The following is a 19,846-nucleotide window of genomic DNA, read 5'->3' as shown; positions in this document are numbered from 1 at the left end:
GAGAAGATAGCTTTAATGGGATTGAGTTGATAAGAATGCCTTGTTTCTATCTATAAGCTGTGAAATAGCTCAAGTATAACTTCTTAAATGGAAAAAATTAACATATGAGTGATAGCCTATAAGTAGTAATATACTCAAAGATATAATTTTCTCTTTCTGAAGATAAATTAAAAAGAGATAATCATTCTCTTTCTGAGGAAAATATGTTTACAAACTAAATTTAATATCTCAGGACCAAGGGAGATGAAATCTTTTCCCTCCAACTGCCAAACATTATTTTCCTAGTAAATTGATTTCTGTACTTGCTTTATCACTAATCTATATTTACCATACACTGTATAAAATGTATATGTATCTATGTGTGTATATGTAGATATAAATACATTATATATACTATATTACCTTACTGAATCAGAACTGTTAGAAAAAAACTATAGGAGGGTTCCATGCTCCCAAGGAAAGAAGAAAGGAATTCACAAGAGAACCTAATGAAAGTTATGTCACAGTAGAGACCTTGTCTGATAGCAAGCCAACAAGGATTGTTTTAGGTAGATAGATTTCCCTATGTAATTGAAAAGGCTTTTCTTATAATTGAGAAAGCTAACACTTCCTGAGCATTTAAATTTGCCTAGCTTCTATCCTAAGTAGTTTACATGTATTATTTCTTAATCCTCAAAAACAATCTATGAACTAATAAGGTAGTATCCCCATTTTACAGATGAAGAAACTGGGTTTACATTACCTGCTTTTCAGGGTCATGCAAACAAGTGGCAAATTGGGGTATGAACCAAATGACTCTAGAGCTCATGCTCAACTGGTATGTTAAAGTTCCTTCCTTCAGAATGCTATCAACACCCCTATTTTGATATTTTTCTTAACTGAGGACTCTGTTATATACCAAAAATATTCAAAATGTCAGGAGAATTCTAAGTTTTCAAGTTATAATCACATCTTTTCAGATGCCTTTTCAGTTCCTTTTTGTTGTTGCAAAATCTAGGATTTGAACCAAGATTGCTTCAAAGTCAGTGAGCAACCACTTCACTAAGCGTCCTCCACACCAAAAAAAAAAATCAGCAAGGACCCTAAACAATATACTTACATTCTGTGCATTTATGAAATGTGTACCATGCCTAAAGTAGATAGGCATGGCCCTATACAGTACTCCCCCTTATCATTTTATCTAAAATATATATTCTTCAGTTTGTCTTTTTCTTATAATTTCCAAAATATTACGGATGCAATCATATGACTGTCATAGAGAGATAATGCCAGTAGCATTATATTAAGTGTTCGAGAGACCTAGGTTCTAATGTGGACTCCCTCTGGCACTACTTCAGCTGTCTAACCTCGGGCAAGTCACATGTTTCTCTAGATGTTAATTCTTACCTACAGAATGAGAAGTTATGACTGAAGATTACCTAAATTTATTTCTAATTTTATCTGTCCCCATTTCTGGCACTCTGTAGTAGGGTTAAGTGCAATGTAATTTTAATTAATCTTTACTAAACACTGTAAATGAAGATTTCAGTTATTTGATTCATGGTGTGAGAATCACTTCCTTGTATTTTCTCTACTGATATCAAGAGAGAAGCATATGCACCTCGGGTATTCTTTGAGGCTTCTAGACCTCCATGGTTTACCCCCAGATCACAGCAAGACTGTTCTGAATACCTCAGGTTTCTGCTAGACAGGTAAAAAGTATTTTGAAAGTTATGATTTGAATTGTTTTCTTTCATAACACTGTGGCATATTGTTTTTGCCTTTAAAAACATATTTCAAATGTTAATCTTTAAAGTACCTTGCATTTACTGTATATATTTAAGTGTTCTTTGTTTTTAATTTGGTGTCTTTTTTTTTTATTTTCTTACTTTGGACCAGCTGTTCTCAGAGTGTGGTACAAAGACCCCCTAGGAGTTCCAAAAACATTTTCGGGGGTCTTCCCTTTTCTAACTATATGTGTATATGTAATCAAAGCCAGATTTTCTTCATATGCTTCATCCAGAACAACATATCACAATAGATTGAATGGAGAACAGCTATGAGGATCCAGCTGTCTTCTGTTAAGCCAGATACTTGAAATATTTGCAAAATGTAAAACAATGCCATTCTTCTCACTAAATTTTTTGGTTTTAGAAAATATAACTTTTTCATAATGAATATTATTAATATTAACACATAGTGGGTTTATTATTGTTTTCAAATGTATTATTTTATTCTCAGTTTTTGAATACAGTAAATATGGGTGGATCTAACCACATGAATGAAAGCTGTTGGGTTCCTCAATTTTCCTCAGTTACTTTTTTTTTTTTTTTTTTGAGAAAGAAGTTATCTTTTATTGGTAGAGTTCATTTGCCAACTTTAAAAGCTTAAGGTTTTAGGTTGGGGTGGAAGCCAGACTGTGAAGGGACAAGAAATGGGAAAGAAGTGGAACACCAACCACAGCTCATTCTTTCAAGAAGCTAGATCTCAAAGAAGTTATGTAGAAGTTAAAGGCCATGAGATAGATGAAGACAGTTTGCTGTAAGTTATAACTTACACAATTTGCTGCCTTTGATCATGCATTAAATCTACTCTCTTCTTAAAGCATTAAACTCCCAGTTATTGTCTGAGTAGATGCGTAATGGTCCAAACTCTGTAAACAAAGATGAAGGCAGAACCTAGAGTCCTAGGAGCTTCACAGGTTCCTTGAATTATTTTTCGTCAGGGAACTTTTGCTTTTCCTGGTCTTTTTTATTAGCTGGTTTCTTCGTCATGAGAGCGATTTTTCTTTTTGTTTTCACAAGGCACTCCATTCTTTTTGATCACAATTTTTTTTTCTGACAGATTTTTCATTGGATCCAAATTTGCAGCCCAGGCCCTGAGGATCGAATTTATGTGTTTATTGCAGCAGTTCTCAAAGATTTTAGTCTCAGAGCTGCTCTATACTATTTGTTTTGTTTTCTATTCTTTTTCCTTTAAATTTTTTTGTTATGTTAATCACCATACATTACATCATTAGTTTTTGATGTAGTGTTCCATGATTCATTGTATGTGCACAACACCCAGTGCTCCACGCAGAACGTGCCCTCCTCAATACCCATCACCAGGCTAACCCATCCCCCCACCCCCCTCCCCTCTAGAACCCTCAGTTTCTTTTTCAGAGTCCATCATCTCTCATGGTTCGTCTCCCCCTCCGATTTCCCCCCCTTCATTCTTCTCCTCCTGATATCTTCTTCTTTTTTTTTTCTTAACATATATTGCATTGTTTGTTTCAGAGGCACAGATCTGTGATTCAACAGTCTTGCACAATTCACAGCACTCACCATAGCACATACCCTCCCCAATGTCTATCACCCAGCCACCCCATCCCTCCCACCCCACCCCCACTCCAGCAACCCTCAGTTTGTTTCCTGAGATTAAGAATTCCTCATGTCTTTCTCCAATTGACTTATTTCACTCAGCATAACAACCTCCAGTTCCATCCACGTTGTTGCAAATGGCAAGATCTCATTCCTTTTGATGGCTGCATAATATTCCATTGTATATATATATACCACATCTTCTTTGTCCATTCATCTGTCAATGGACATCTTGGCTCTTTCCACAGTTTGGCTATTGTGGACATTGCAGTTATAAACATTGGGGTATACATACCGCTTCGGATCCCTACATTTGTATCTTTGGGGTAAATACCCAGCAGTGCAATTGTTGGATCGTATGGCAACTCTATTTTCAACTTTTTGAGGAACCTCCATACTGTTTTCCAAAGTGGTTGCACCAGCTTGCATTCCCACCAACAGTGTAGGAGGGTTCCCCTTTCTCCACATCCCCGCCAACATCTGTCGTTCCCTGACTTGTTAATTTTAGCCATTCTGACGGGTGTGAGGTGGTATCTCATTGAGGTTTTGATTTGGATTTCCCTGATACCAAGCGATGTTGAGCACTTTTTCATGTGTCTGTTGGCCAATTGTATGTCTTCTTTGGAAAAATGTCTATTCATATCTTCTGCCCATTTCTTGATTGGATTATTTGTTCTTTGGGTGTTGAGTTTGATAAGTTCTTTATAGATTTTGGATACTAGCCCTTTATCGATATGTCATTTGCAAATATCTTCTCCCATTCGGTTGGTGTCTTTTGGTTTTGTAGAGTCTTTCTTTTGCTGTGCAAAAGCTTTTTATCTTGATGAAATCCCAATAGTTGATTTTTGCCCTTCCTTCCCTTGCATTTGGCGATGTTTCTAGAAAGAAGTTGCTGCAGCTGAGATCAAAGAGGTTGCTGCCTGTGTTCTCTTTTAGGATTTTGATGGACTCCTGTCTCACGTTTAGGTCTTTCAGCCATTTGGAGTCTATTTTTGTGTGTGGTGTAAGGAAATGGTCCAGTTTCATTCTTCTGCATGTGGCTGTCCAATTTTCCCAACACCATTTGTGGAAGAGACTGTCTTTTTGCCATTGGACATTCTTTCCTGCTTTGTCAAAGATGAGTTGACCATAGAGTTGAGGGTCCATTTCTGGGCTCTCGATTCTGTTCCATTGCTCTGTGTGTCTGTTTTTGTGCCAGTACCATACCGTCTTGATGATGACAGCTTTGTAATAGAGCTGGAAGTCTGGAATTCTGATGCCGCCAGCTTTGCTTTCCTTTTGAACATTCCTCTGGCTATTCGGGGTCTTTTCTGGTTCCATACAAATGTTAGGATTATTTGTTCCATTTCTTTAAAAAAGGGGATGGTATTTTGATGGGGGTTGCATTGAATGTGTAGATTGCTCTAGGTAGCATTGACATCTTCACAATATTTGTTCTTCCAATCCATGAGCATGGAACGTTTTTCCATTTCTTTGTGTCTTCCTCAGTTTCTTTCATGAGTAGTTTACAGTTTTCTGAGTACAGATCCTTTGCCTCTTTGGTTAGATTTATTCCTAGGTATCTTATGGTTTTGTGTGCAGTTTTAAATGGGATAGACTCCTTGATTTGTCTCTCTTCTGTCTTGTTGTTGGTGTATAGGAATGCCACTGATTTCTGTGCATTGATTTTATATCCTGCCACTTTACTGAATTTCTGTGTGAGTTCTAGCAGTTTTGGGGTGGAGTCTTTTGGGTTTTCCACATACAGTATCATATCATCTGTAAACAGAGTTTGACTTCTTCTTTGCCGATTTGGATGCCTTTGATTTCTTTTTGTTGTCTGATTGCTGTGGCTAGGACTTCTAATACTGTGTTGAATACAGTGGTGATAGTGGACATCCCTGACGCGTTCCTGACCTTAGGGGGAAAATTTTCCCCATTGAGAATGATATTCTCTGTAGATTTTTCATAGATGGCTTTTATGATATTGAGGTATGTACCCTTTATCCCAATACTGCGAAGAGTTTTGATCAAGAAAGATGCTGTACTTTGTCAAATGCTTTTTCTGCATCTATTGAAAGGATCATATGATTCTTGGTCTTTCTTTTGTTAATGTATTGTATCACGTTGATTGATTTGTGGATGTTGAACCAACCTTGCAGCCCAGGGATAAATCCCACTTGGTCTTGGTGAATAATCCTTTTAATGTACTGTTAGATCCTGTTGGCTAGTATTTTGGTGAGTATTTTTGCATCCGTGTTCATCAAGGATATTGGTCTGTAATTCTCCTTTTTGATGGGGTCTTTGTCTGGTTTTGGGATCAAGGTAATGGTGGCCTCATAAAACGAGTTTGGAAGTTTTCCTTCCATTTCTATTTTTTGGAACAGTTTCAGGAGAATAGGTATTAATTCTTCTTTAAAAGTTTGGTAGAATTCCCCTGGGAAGCCATCTCGCCCTGGGCTTTTGTTTGTTGGGAGATTTTTGATGACTGCTTCAATTTCCTTAGTGTTTATAGGTCTGTTCAGGTTTTCTATTTCTTCCTGGTTCAGTTTTGGTAGTTGATACATCTCTAGGAATGCATCCATTTCTTCCAGATTGTCTAATTTGCTGGCATAGAATTGCTCATAATACGTTCTTATAATTGTTTGTATTTCTTTGGTGTTGCTTGTGATCTCTCCTCTTTCATTCATGATTTTGTTGATTTGGGTCATTTCTCTTTTCTTTTTGATCAGTCTGGACAGGGGTTTATCAATCTTGTTCATTCTTTCAAAGAACCAGCTCCTAGTTTCGTTGATCTGTTCTACTGTTCTTTTGGTTTCTAGTTCATTGATTTCTGCTCTGATCTTTATTATTTCTTTTCTCTTGCTGGGTTTAGGCTTTATTTGCTGTTCTTTCTCCAGCTCCTTTAGGTGTAGGGTTAGGTTGTGTATTTGAGACCTTTCTTGTTTCTTGAGAAAGGCTTGTATTGCTATAGACTTTCCTCTCAGGACTGCCTTTGCTGTATCCCAAAGATTTTGAACAGTTGTGTTTTCATTTTCATTGGTTTCCATGAATTTTTTTAATTCTTCTTTAATTTCCTGGTTGACCCATTTATTCTTTAGTAGGATGCTCTTTAGCCTCCATGGATTTGAGTTCTTTCCAACTTTCCTCTTGTGATTGAGTTCTAGTTTCAAAGCACTGTGGTCTGAAAATATGCAGGGAATAATCCCAGTCTTTTGGTACCGGTTGAGACCTGATTTGTGACCTAGTATGTGATCTATTCTGGAGAATGTTCCATGGGCACTAGAGAAGAATGTGTATTCTGTTGCTGTGGGATGGAATGTTCTGAATATGTCTGTGAAGTCCATTTGGTCCAGTGTGTCATTTAAAGTCTTTATTTCTTTGTTGATTTTTTGCTTAGATGATCTGTCCATTTCAGTCAGGGGGGTGTTAAAGTCCCCCACTATTATTGTATTGTTGTCAGTGTGTTTCTTTGTTTTTGTTATTAATTGCCTTATATAATTGGCTGCTCCCATGTTAGGGGCATAGATATTTACAATTGTTAGATCTTCTTGTTGGATCGACCCTTTAAGTAGGATATAGTGTCCTTCCTTATCTCTTATTACACTCTTTGGTTTAAAATCTAATTTGTCTGATATAAGGATTGCCACCCCAGCTTTCTTTTGGTGTCCATTAGCATGGTAAATGGTTTTCCACCCCCTCACTTTCAATCTGGGGGTATCTTCGGGTCTAAAATGAGTCTCTTGCAGACAGCATATCGATGGGTCTTGTTTTTTAATCCAATCTGATAGCCTGTGTCTTTTGATTGGGGCATTAGGCCATTTACATTTAGGGTAACTATTGAAAGGTATGAATTTAGTGCCATTGTATTGCCTGTAAGGTGACTGTTACTGTATATTGTCTATGTTCCTTTCTGATCTATGCTGCTTTTAGGCTCTCTCTTTGCTTAGAGGACCCCTTTCAATATTTCTTGTACGGCTGGTTTCGTGTTTGCAAATTCCTTTAGTTTTTGTTTGTCCTGGAAGCTTTTTATCTCTCCTATTTTCAATGACAGCCTAGCTGGATATAGTATTCTTGGCTGCATATTTTTCTCGTTTAGTGCCCTGAATATATCATGCCAGTCCTTTCTGGCCTGCCAGGTCTCTGTGGATAGGTCTGTTGCCAGTCTAATGTTTCTACCATTATAGGTTACAGATCTCTTCTCCCGAGCTGCTTGCAGGATTTTTCTCTGTCTCTGAGACTCATAAGTTTTACTATTAGATGTCAGGGTGTTGACCTATTTTTATTGATTTTGAGAGGGGTTCTCTGTGCCTCCTGGATTTTGATGCCTGTTTCCTTCCCCAAATTAGGGAAGTTCTCTGCTATAATTTGCTGCAAGATACCTTCTGCCCCTCTCTCTCTTTCTTCTTCTTCTGGGATCCCAATTATTCTAATGTTGTTTCGTCTTATCGTATTGCTTATCTCTCGAATTCTGCCCTCGTGATCCAGTAGTTGTTTCTCTTTTTCTCAGCTTCTTTATTGTCCATCATTTGGTCTTCTATATCGCTGATTCTCTCTTCTGCCTCATTTGTCCTAGCAGTTAGTGCCCCCATTTTTTATTGCACCTCATTAATAGCCTTTTTGATTTCGATTTGGTTAGATTTTAGTTCTTTTATTTCTCCAGAAAGGGTTTCTCTAATAACTTCCATGCTTTTTTCAAGCCCAGCTAGTATATTTAAAATCATGATTCTGAATTCTATGTCCGACATCGTACTAACGTCCATATTGAGTAAGTCCCTGGCAAACGGTACTACCTCTTGTTCTTTTTGTTGAGGTGATTTTTTTCTGTCTTGTCATTTTGTCCAGAGGAGAATAGATGAATGAGAGAACAAAATGCTAACAGGGTAACAACGTCCCCAGAAAATATACTCTAAACAAATCAGAAAAGACCTGAAACCAGGGGAAAAGAAAGGGAAAGAAAGAAAAAGAAAGAGAGAAAAAAAAAAGAAAAAGATAAAAACAAACAAAAACAGAACAAAACAAAACAAAGAAAACAGAATATGATCAAGAATGATCAGGCTGGTGCATAGATCAGTGCCACACACTAGATTTTGGGTATATTTTGGTCTGTTAGAAGAAAGTGCCTCCCAAAATTTTAAAGAAAGAAAGACTTATATATGTACAAAATAAGGGTTGATACGATGAAGGGATGGAATATGACTGTAAAGATGAAAATTATAAAAAATTTTATAAAAGGAACCGATAAGGTAAGTTATTTGAAAAAAGAAAGAAGAGGATTAAAATAAAAGAAAGAAAGAAAAAAAAGGGGGGAGAGAATGTGATCAGGCAGGAGACTAGAACAAAGCCATACACTAGAGATTTAGGGTATATTTTGATCTGTTAGAAGAAACTGTATCTCAAAATTTTAAAGAGAGAACAACTTATATATATATGCCAAAAATAAGGGTAACTACTATGAAGGGATAGAATATGACTCTGAAAATGAAAAATAAAAATGTTTTTTTTAAAAAGGGATTGATAAGATGTTGGTTGAAAAAGGGAAAAAGAAAAATTAAAAAAAAACAGTTAAAAAATTAACTTTGAAAGACTAAAGAATCATGGTAAAAAAGCCATGAATTCTATGTGCAGTATTCCCTAGTGCTGGAGTTCTGCAGTTCTCATTGATGGGTAAACTTGGTCTTGGCTGGCTGTTCTTGCTGATCTTCTGGGGGAGGGTCCTGTTGCCGTGGTTCCCACATGTTTTTGCCGGAGGTGGAATTGCCCCACCCTTGTCAGTCCGGCTAAGTAATCTGCTTGGGTTTGCTCTCGGGAGCTTTTGTTCCCTGCAAGCCTTCAGTACAGCTTTGGAGGACTAGAGTGAAAATGGCGGTCTCCTAATCTCCGCCGGGGAGGAGCCGAGAAGTCGGGGCCCCGCTCCTCAGTGCGCCCCCAGAGAAAAGCAGTCAATCGCTCCCGTCTCCCTTTCTGCAGCCGCACTCCACGCTCACCCGGCCTGTGACCGAGCATTTCTATCTCTGGCACCGGACTCGGTGTAGAGTTCCCAAACCCAGCAGATCCCTGCGGTGCGCTCCCGCGCCGCTCCTCCCAGGGGAGGAAGGGGAGTCTCCCGGATCTGCCGCTTGTTGGGTCCCTGCTGGAGGAGCAGTGGCCCGACTGTGCCACAGATCACAGTTTATGGCAACCTGGAGCTGAGAGCCCGTGCCTCGGCTCTGTCTCTGTAGCCGGCTTCCCCGCTCCGATACCTGGGAGCTCTGCCTCACTCAGGTACCCCCAGTCTTTCTGTGACCCCGAGGGTCCTGAGACCACACTGTCCCGTGAGGGTTCCAGCCCCCGCTTAGCCATTGGAGCGACGTCCCTCAGCGGAGCAGACTTCTCAAGTTCTGATTTTGTGCTCTGCGGCTCTATCACTTGCCAGAAGCGGCGGACAGAGGCCCCCTCCCCCGCCGTCTATCCTCCCGAATATCGCCTTGGATTCACTTCTCCGCAGGTCTTACCTTCCAGAAAGTGGTCGCTTTTCTGTTCAGAGTTGTTGCTATTCTTTTCTTCGATCTCCTGTTGAGTTCATAGGTGTTCAGAATGGTTTGATCCCTATCCCTCTGAATTCCTGACACCAGACTAAATCCAGGTCTCCTACTCCTCCGCTGTCTTGCTCCGCCCCCTCCTCAGTTACTGTTAAAGAGTATAACGGGGTCCAGAGACCAAAAAATTTAATAGTTGCTCCTTTAGATCAGTGCATAATTAGATGAGTTTGGTATATTTTACTGTGTCCTTACCACTTAATTAATAAAACCTGTATCTTCTCCAGATCGTTGCCTCCCTTCTTTTACATGGATGACTAGTAAAGTTAGTTGAACTTAACATGTGCAATCAGCTAAGGACATGTCGAGTAGCTTCTTTGTACCAGTCTTTCTATGAGATGTCTTTGTACCAGGCTTTCTATGAGAAAATAAAAAGATATATAAGATAATTAGCAGACATAAGATAATCACTTAGTATCATGTAATAAGTGCTATAAAATAGCAGTATGAAGAAGGAATGAGTCTATAGAGTCGTGATAGCCCCTCACTTCTAATTTACATTCTCAAATTGTTCGATATTCCTCTTATTTTAAAAGAGGAAAAACTGGATTTTTTAAAATTAAGTCTTATATTTGATAAAAATAATTTGGCTGTTTATATAAGCCACCAGTATTTTTAAATAGCAGTGACATTGAAACTTAAGTGAAGTAGTGATATAATGGTATATATACTCTCCTGCAGGCTACATGAAGAAGAAAAGATCTTGAAAGTTCAGTCCTCACACAAGCCTTCTGAAAGTCTGGGGTGCAATGAAACTTCTTTGCAGGAAGTAGCCAGTAAGGCAGCTGTACTAACAGAGAGCCCTTGCACAAGTGATGGTGAGAAGACTTTAATAGAAAAAATGTTTGGAGGAAAACTACGAACTCACATATGTTGTCTGAACTGCAGGAGTACCTCACAAAAAGTGGAAGCCTTTACCGATCTTTCACTGGCCTTTTGTCCTTCCTCTTCTATTGAAAACTTGTCCTTTCAAGATCCAGCATCATCACCCAATACACAAGATGGTGGTCTAATGCAAGCCGATGAACCCGGTCCTTCAGAAGAACCAGGAGTTTATAATCCAGCAAAAGGTGCATTTGTTTGTGACTTAGCTATGAATGAAAGAATGTTAGGCAGTCCTTCTGATGAGTTTTGCTGTACTGAAAACACCTGTGTCCCCAGTGAATCTAGCAGGATTCTTGTTAACAAAGATGTACCTCAGAAACCAGGAGGTGGAAGCACACCTTCAGTAACTGACTTACTAAATTATTTTTTGGCTCCAGAGATTCTTACTGGCGACAACCAGTATTATTGTGAAAACTGTGCCTCTTTGCAGAATGCAGAGAAAACTATGCAAATCACGGAGGAGCCTGAGTACCTTATTCTTACTCTCCTGAGATTTTCATATGATCAAAAGTATCACGTGAGAAGAAAAATTTTAGACAACGTGTCACTGCCACTGGTTTTGGAGTTGCCAGTTAAAAGAACTACTTCTTTCTCTTCATTGTCAGAAAGCTGGTCTATAGATGTTGACTTCACTGATATTAGTGAGAACCTAGCTAAAAAATTAAAGCCTTCTGGAACTGAAGAAACTTGCTGCTCCAGATTGGTGCCATATCTATTAAGTTCCGTTGTCGTTCACTCTGGTATATCCTCTGAAAGTGGGCATTACTATTCTTATGCCAGAAACATCACAGGTACAGAGTCCTCATACCAGATGTGCCATCAGTCTGAAACTCTGGCGTTAGCATCCTCCCAGAGTCATTTACTGGGGAGAAATAGTCCCGGTGCAGTTATTGAACAGGATTTAGAAAATAAGGAAATGTCAAAAGAATGGTTTTTATTTAATGACAGCAGAGTGACATTTACTTCATTTCAGTCAGTCCAGAAAATTACGAGTAGGTTTCCAAAGGACACAGCTTATGTGCTTTTATATAAAAAACAGAATAGCACCAACAGTTTAAGTGGTAACAGTTCAACCAGTGGACTCTGGGTAAATGGAGACCCTCCTCTACAGAAAGAACTTATGGATGCTATAACAAAAGACAATAAACTATATTTACAGGTAAGTTGGAAATAAAAACTTCATCATTTGTGGAAAATATTTAAACAATTGGTTTAATGGTTAAATGAATACCCTAATTTTGAAATCCAACTTTCTGCATTTTGAAGGAATTTACAGAGTGGCAGTTCTGAAATTTGAGTCTGGGTTTATATGAAATGGGTTCAGCCTATATAAATTATCTTACTTTCTAGTGTTATGAATTAATTATGAAAAGTTGCAATTAGATGTAGTATAAAAGACCTCACTTGTTTTTGTTTTGTTTTGTTTTAGATTTTATTTATTTATTTGAGAGAGAGAATGAGAGAGCATGAGGGGGGGAGGGTCAAAGGGAGAAGCAGACTCACTACTGAGCAGGGAGCCCGATGTGGGACTCGATCCTGGGACTCCAGGATCATGACCTGAGCTGAAGGCAGTCACCTAACCAACTGAGCCACCCAGGCGCCCCAAGACCTCACTTGTTTTTAATTACAAAAGATGTGATCATTATCAAATCATTCCATACAGAAATATAGGAAGCTTAGTAAAATGGAAAGTATCTTCCCTCTCTTTAGTCCCACCTACCAGGGGAAACAGCTGCTAAATTTGGTGTTTATTCCATTCTAGACTATTTTACAGATATTTTCAGGGCACTTACTAACATTCAGGTGAATAAGATAAAGGACATTGAAAGGTAGAATATATTTAAAAAAGCATATTTGTGGGTGCCTTGGTGGCTCAGTTGGTTAGGCGACTGCCTTCGGCTCAGGTCATGATCCTGGAGTCCCTGGATCGAGTCCCGCCTCGAGCTCCCTGCTAGGCAGGGAGACTGCTTCTCCCTCTGACCCTCCCCCCTCTCATGTGCTTTCTCTCTCTCTCATTCTCTCTCTCTCAAATAAATAAATAAAATCTTTAAAAAAAAAACACATATTTGTATTCTTTAAGGAACTGAGCAATAAAACCAAGAAGCTAATAGAACAATTAGTAAATAAAAGCCATGGAACAAAGGTGTTTCATATGAGCTAGATCTTGCTGCAAGTATTTTTCTCTGAAACCTGCCAACTTGCTAATAGCATAAAAACCAACACTAAATTATCAGTGAAATTGTAGTTGTATTAACTGTATAGTCCAAGTGACTTTATGAGTTTACATAAGTAAGTTCTAAAAATTTTGTGTTTGAAAATCACAAAGCTGAAAGATACAGATTAAGAAATGGGTCACTATAGTACTGATTTTTAGAAGGAAATTTTCTCAAAAGTTTTCAAATTTACCATACTATAAAATACTCAAATAATGATACATTGTTGTTTTTTTTTTAAAGATTTTTATTTATTTATTTGACAGAGAGAGACACAGTGAGAGAAGGAACACAAGCAGGGAGAGTGGCAGAGGGAGAAGCAGGCTTCCTGCGGAGCAGGGAGCCCAATGCGGGGCTCGATCCCAGGACCCTGGCATCACCACCTGAGCGGAAGGCAGACGCTTAACGACTGAGCCACCCAGGCGCCCCTACATGATACATTGTTAAAGGAGTGTAGTGTGGCAATGTTCTAGAGTAACACAAAAATAATGTATTTTTCAGAAAAAAAAATTTAGAAACAATATTTATTAAACCAGATTCACCACCAAAGATTCTTACATCCAGTCAGAAGGCTTATGATTTAGGTAACAGGATGTATTCAACCATATCCTTCTTGCTAGATATTAAATACGCACCAGATATTAATCATCATGATTTTTGAAGATTAGAAAAGAGGAGTAAGGGCAAGAGGATTAGGTTGAAATAGAAAACTTCTGTGATATAAGATACAGATAAGAAGGCCTAGTACAATCTTGACTTGTGAAAATATGCAGATTATATATCAGTGATTGGGTAAAACAGTATATTTATCAAAGGAGAGAGACATGGGTTTTAAAAAGATGAGGAACTGCTTTATTTCTGTGATTGGATTGCCAAAAGCTCTTGTAACCATAACAACTACTTTATTACAGCCTTTCCCCAAATGATTTTCTCTTTCTTAACTATTTACCTCCTTACAATGTTTACAATATCTGAATGTGATAAGCCATTCTTTTCATTATTGTTTTAAGGCCCATTGTCACTATAAAGGAAAGCATTATATACTTTGTTAATTCAGTTTTTCAGTGCTTGTAGTTCTGAATTCTGCCTGAAGTCTCAGATTGGCAAGTTATTTAATGTAAAAAAGATAACTGCCAAATTTTACAATAACATATTTATGTTCCTGTATTAAGACCAGCTATTAAATCAATGCTTATTACCAAACTACCTTTTTGAAGCAAATTATGATAATAAATACTCAACTCTTACTTAAAAACTTAAGTACATTTATACTTTGTATTATTGACTTTTAAATACAATAATGTAATTGATTCATGTTGAGGTTTGAATTGTAATGGCTCTCATACAATTTAACTGAATCATTCTGGTATTTTAAGTTTGTGTTAAGAGACTATATTGTTTTGAATACATGGAGCATATATATATATATATATATATATACACACACACATATATGTATACATACATGTTTTCGTTCCTATTTTCGTTTTTGTTTTTACATTTTTGAGGTATAGTTCAAAATTTGTGCTCATTTCATAGTAATGCTTTAAAATAGATTGCTATGTCAAGAATACAACTTTAGGGGCACCTGGGTGGCTCAGTAGTTAAGTGTCTGCCTTCGGCTCAGGTCGTGATCCCAGGGTCCTGGGATCAAGCCCTGCATCGGGCTCCCTGCTCAGTGGGAAGCCTGCTTCTCCCTCTCCCACTCCCCCTGCTCGTGTTCCCTCTCTTGCTGTGTCTCTCTCTGTCAAATAAATAAATAAAATCTTAAAAAAAAAATACAACTTTAGTTTTAAGATATAGCTTTATACCTATTTATAAAACAATTGCAAAAACTTAATCAAGTCTTAGTAAAAGTAAGGATGTGGAGTGAACATTTTGAGTTCCTTTGCTCTTGAGTAGTACTGCAAATGAATTTACCATCATAGTACATATCAGGGTAGCTACTTTTTTAATTCTTCATAATCACATTAGAAATTCATCTTGTATAATTTTAAAAAGCTGTTTTGGGGATTCCATTTTTAAATTTTACTAAAATCATATCTAGATTGACATGTGTTACAAAGAAACTCTTGCTCTTTCTGGTACTGGTGAGATTAGTGATATTGAAAAGTGGGCAAAAAATCCCATGTGACCAAACCATTTTCTGCTGTGTATCATAGCCTGACACATAGGACAGTAGTGCAGATTGTGGATCTCAGGTAAATTTTGGGAAGGGCTTTTTCTTCATTTCTTTCTTTCCCTTCAGTCCAACTTGCATAAGGAATGTCTGTATTATTTTAGTGTCTGGACACCAAAATTATGCTTTGGGTAGGATCCAGAGAGAGAAAGTTTGTGTGAGTAGCACCAGCACTGCACTGTGAAGATCAGCACCTGTCCCCACGTGTCCCACATCAGCTACAGACAGAGCTTCTGTCCTTTCTTGTTTGGTTTCTTTCCTTTGTTTCTTTGGAGGAGGTGATAGTTTAATGTCTTAATATTTTTCTTCATCATACATACAGAAAAGTATACATAATATATCTATGTAGTTTAAAGAAAAATAAAAGATGGATTAATTTAATGTTAACATATTTACTTAAATGAGAGATCTAAATATTTTGCAAGTTATTTGTCCCAAAGCAACAGTAACTCCAGGCCTATAGTCCACTACTGAAATAAGAATTAATTTTAATACTTGATATAAAATTGGGATATAAATTATATATACTATGAGAATCATAATTTTTGACATTATACATCTGTATTAAAAGAAGTAAAATGAGAAGCAGTTTTCCCTGCTTCAATCCATTAAGCTTGTCTTCTGAAAACAGGATATCATACATTTTTCTCTGTCAGCCATATATTTATATAAGTAGATAAAAAGCCAAAAAGGAATATTCCTTTCTTGGGAAGCTGTCTTGAAATACAATGTAGCTTTCATGCATCTTAGAAGCAATAGACTTAATTTTGTATTGTGTGTGTCCTTTAACACTGCTTCTGAGGGGGAGTTCCTTTCTAACAAAATTTGCCATCTCTTTTGGTAGCAGAACTTCTTGAACTCTACCTTGCATATTCAGTTTTATTTATTTCATTAGGGAACATGATCTATATCTGAAACCAGTCTTAGATACAGAGTCATTTTCATTGCTTGTTTGGATAGTTTAATAGGTTATAGAGCTAGAGCAATGAGGATTTTGTTTCTCATTTTTGTGTCTATTTCTTATATACATACCTATAGCTTTTATTTTCTATCTATAAAACTAAAAATTTTAGTTCTATTTTAATTCTTACTTTAATTTTACAGATTAAAAAATAGATTATATCTTAAAAAACATTATACAAAGGAACCAGCACAGTATATTAAGAAGTTTTTGGAGAAGTATCTTGCAAATTAAGTTTTAAACCTGCCTGTGACTGGTTAATTAGGCCATTCTGTTACAAGGATTTCTTATCTAAGGTTACATTCAGCTATAAAAATATGTGATTCTTCATCATTTTTTTTGTATTAGCAATTGCGCAACTGTCACTGTATGTTACTGAGAAATAAGGTATTCATAATGTGAGAAATAGATGTCCAAGTAAGCCTGGCTTTTTATTCCATAATAAAAAATTGGGCACCTTGTGAAGAAGGGAGAATAGTTAACTAGAAAAATTTAGCTAGAAATTATAAAATAACACTACCTTGTCAGTTGGAGCAAAGTAACTGGGCTTTTAGTTGAAAATTGGAAAAAGTATAGTTTTTATGATTACTGTTAAGTGTATTTTTAAAGTTTTAAAGCCGTCAGGATGATTATGCCTAACAAATTAAGAGTAGCTTTTAGACCTAATTGGCACGTCATTTGAAAGTTATAGAACCTTTCCCAGAAAAACGGGTGTGTGCCAGAATATTTTACATTTTCTTCCAAGGAGTTTGTACCAGTTTTAGAATGCAGTTTGACACCTTGCCAAATGAATTCGCCATTATTTCTTTACATTTGCTCCTTCTGAAGCTAAGTAGCTAATAGTGTTCTAATCTGAGCTCATTAATATTTATTGAGCACCTAATATGTGTCTGGCAAGTATACCAGTATGACTGGTTCCTGATAAAAGTTCTGATAATCTGGTAAGGAAACGCTGTAAGTAATAACTGTAAGGAGATAGGCACCATTTTCCTTAGCAATGTTACTGAAATCCTACCTTTATTTATTGAGAAGTATTCTAAGGAAAGGCTAGGCAGCATTCAGCCTTCTTTCATTATTTATACCTTTTACTGTATCACCCACATACAAAATAGCCCCACTGGATAAAGAGTAGATAACCCATTGTCATAACCTTTAAATTCTACATTCTGTGTATTAGAAAGGAAATCTATTCCTCTGTGTGTTGTTGAGTATTTACAAGAACTATAGTGTTCCTGTGTAGGATTTTAGGATGTGGGACTTCAATTTTCTCTTCTGCAAACTGAAGTATTGAAAAAGAATGGGCTTTAGGATCTGTCATTCTGTAGAGTTACACCAGGATTTTGCTCTCTGTATTACTTGTTCCATCTGTGATTATGTACTTTAGTAAGATTCGGTAAGGATTAGTGTAGTCAATACTTTTTAAATTACTGAGATTTGAGGGATGCTTATTAAGAATTAAATCAGTTTTGAAATATTTATATAGATGATATACTCATCCATTGCATTTAGGGTTTTAATTTTATAAAAATTCTTTTTTATTTTAGGAACAAGAGTTGAACGCTCGAGCCCGGGCCCTACAAGCTGCATCTGCCTCCTGTTCATTTCGGCCCAATGGATTTGATGACAATGACCCGCCAGGAAGCTGTGGACCAACTGGTGGAGGGGGTGGAGGAGGATTTAATACAGTTGGCAGACTCGTATTTTGATCCTGAGAGAATCCAAAATGCACTGGTCACAAAACATCTAATACTATGACTGTTAAAATGTCAGACTGTAACAAATATCATACCTATCTTTTATTTTTCTTTTCATTAGACCCTGTACTTAAAGAAAACACACTCAGTGCTTGTTTTTATTTTCTTGACAGTACATTTATTAGCAAATGCATCATGGGAAAAAAATCTACCTCTTAAAATTCCATTTGCTTTTATGGTTAGACATGCTTGACCAAAAATTTTCAGAGGAAAATGTGTACCCAGTCCCTAATTAAGCTGCATTAAATTTAGCAGAGGCATTTAAATGGTCTCGTCCTCCGTTTACTAAACAAAAAAATATAATTCATTTAGCATCTTTTATAAAAGAATTGATGCTAGAAATGATAGAAATACTGGTTAAAAAGAAAGAAAAAAATCCTTTATTTCATGCATAGTACCCCATTATTAAATTCAAATCTTTTAAAATGCTGAAGATAATACAGTCTCTAATGAAGGCAATAACATAAAATTTATTAGGCTATAGTACTTTTCAGGTTTTTGTTTAGTGCTATCTTCAGCACCACTGTATCCGCATTTCAAGTACAAATGTTTTAAAAAAGGATTATTTATACATATATGCTGAACTGATTTTAAGAAAGGTGCATGATCCTGTAGGAACAACATTTTTACCTAAAAAATTGCTAACTTTGTAGTATTTCTAATTGTTTAAGGATTTTTAAATTCTATTTCAGGGAGTATATCTTCTGTGTGTTTTGAAGGTGAGTTCTGTATGTGCCTTGCAGTACTGTAATTCAAAAATAGGAATCTTTGGCTGCGGAAAAGTTTTTTAAAAATGAAATGTTAGGAAGTAATTTTTTTGTGCTAACATTAAAATTATAACTTTTTGAAAGATATTAGATTTTCCTGAAGTAAAATCCAATGGTTCTAAATCAATAAGTGTGATAGATTATTTTTAAATCATAGAAGAATTCAGAGGAAATGAGCCTAGGCAAGTAAAAAATCTTTTTTGAGTTTGTTACTTAATCCTCAGATTATTAAACATCAATTGCATATTTTTAGAGTTGGACATTTGTTTTTTTTTTAATTTGAATCTTGTGCTTTGCACAGTTGTTTCTATTTCATAGTTTCAGATAAAATGGTGAAATGTCAGACCCTGCCATCCTGCATTTTCTTTTACCAGGGAGTGGGAAACAAGTCAGTTCTCCCGGGTCTTGATTATACGTGTTCTAGGAGTTATTATCCCAGTTGTCCCTTTTCCTGAAAGTTTTAACTTATCCATGGTTGTACATTGTTCTGAAATTGGTCTCATATTTATTTTGAAAACATTTTAAGGAAAGAGTGTTCTCTGGTGATTTGGAGTTTATCTTTTTCCCAAGCTTTTAACAGTCATAGTTAAAAACAGAACTCCTCATCTTCATTCCACTGTGTCCCACTCCTAACTCGTTTCCAGTCACCGGGAAGATTAGGAAAACTGATTGGATTAAAACTGGAAATTCCTTGCAGAATTGATTGAGACTTGTCTTTTCTATAAATGAATGAAACAGAAATTTTTATCACATTGTCTTTCCTGTGTGCTTCCTCTTGTCTTAATAGTGTATTGCTAAGCTACTCTAGGTATTCAGTTATCCACTGGCTAATTAATGATTTATCATCAGATTATATCAGTGTTAGCATTTATTGAAATTGGTAAAGTCATTTAATACCTGGTACATTAATATTGGGCTCAGGTGTTCCTGGGAACTTTGTTAAAGACAGACCTACACATGGGTTTATCTATGAATACCAAATCATTCAAGGATTTTTATCTGTCAAAGTAATACATACTGAATTTTCAAAATGATAAAAAGATGGAATTCTAGTTATAGAATAATACTGGAACTATTCAGATAATAATTTCATACAGTAGCAAAGACTTAAAGACTTCCTTTTCAGATTAAAACTATAATAACATTAATCATTTGCTGAATTTAAAGTATTTATATCGATATAAATGAACTT

The 19,846-nt window shown here is 36.5% G+C and overlaps 1 protein-coding gene across 1 annotated transcript in view; it reads left to right on the top strand.

The window, feature by feature from the left end:
- Positions 1 to 19,404, top strand: part of USP38 (ubiquitin specific peptidase 38) — a 40,208-nt gene extending 20,804 nt beyond the window's left edge. The window contains exons 8-10 of the mRNA XM_028102288.2: positions 1,585 to 1,691; positions 10,577 to 11,939; positions 17,678 to 19,404. Of these exons, the coding sequence (XP_027958089.1) occupies positions 1,585 to 1,691; positions 10,577 to 11,939; positions 17,678 to 17,839 (1,632 nt within the window). The 3' untranslated portion in view covers positions 17,840 to 19,404. The remainder of the gene's footprint in view (positions 1 to 1,584; positions 1,692 to 10,576; positions 11,940 to 17,677) is intronic.
- The last annotated feature ends 442 nt before the right edge of the window (positions 19,405 to 19,846 follow it).

Source organism: Eumetopias jubatus, unplaced genomic scaffold (genome assembly GCF_037043125.1).
Source record: "Eumetopias jubatus isolate StellerSeaLion01/CBP00866 unplaced genomic scaffold, mEumJub1_p1.0 scaffold_2, whole genome shotgun sequence".
NCBI lineage: Eukaryota > Metazoa > Chordata > Mammalia > Carnivora > Otariidae > Eumetopias > Eumetopias jubatus.
This window is presented reverse-complemented; position numbering and strand designations above follow the sequence as displayed.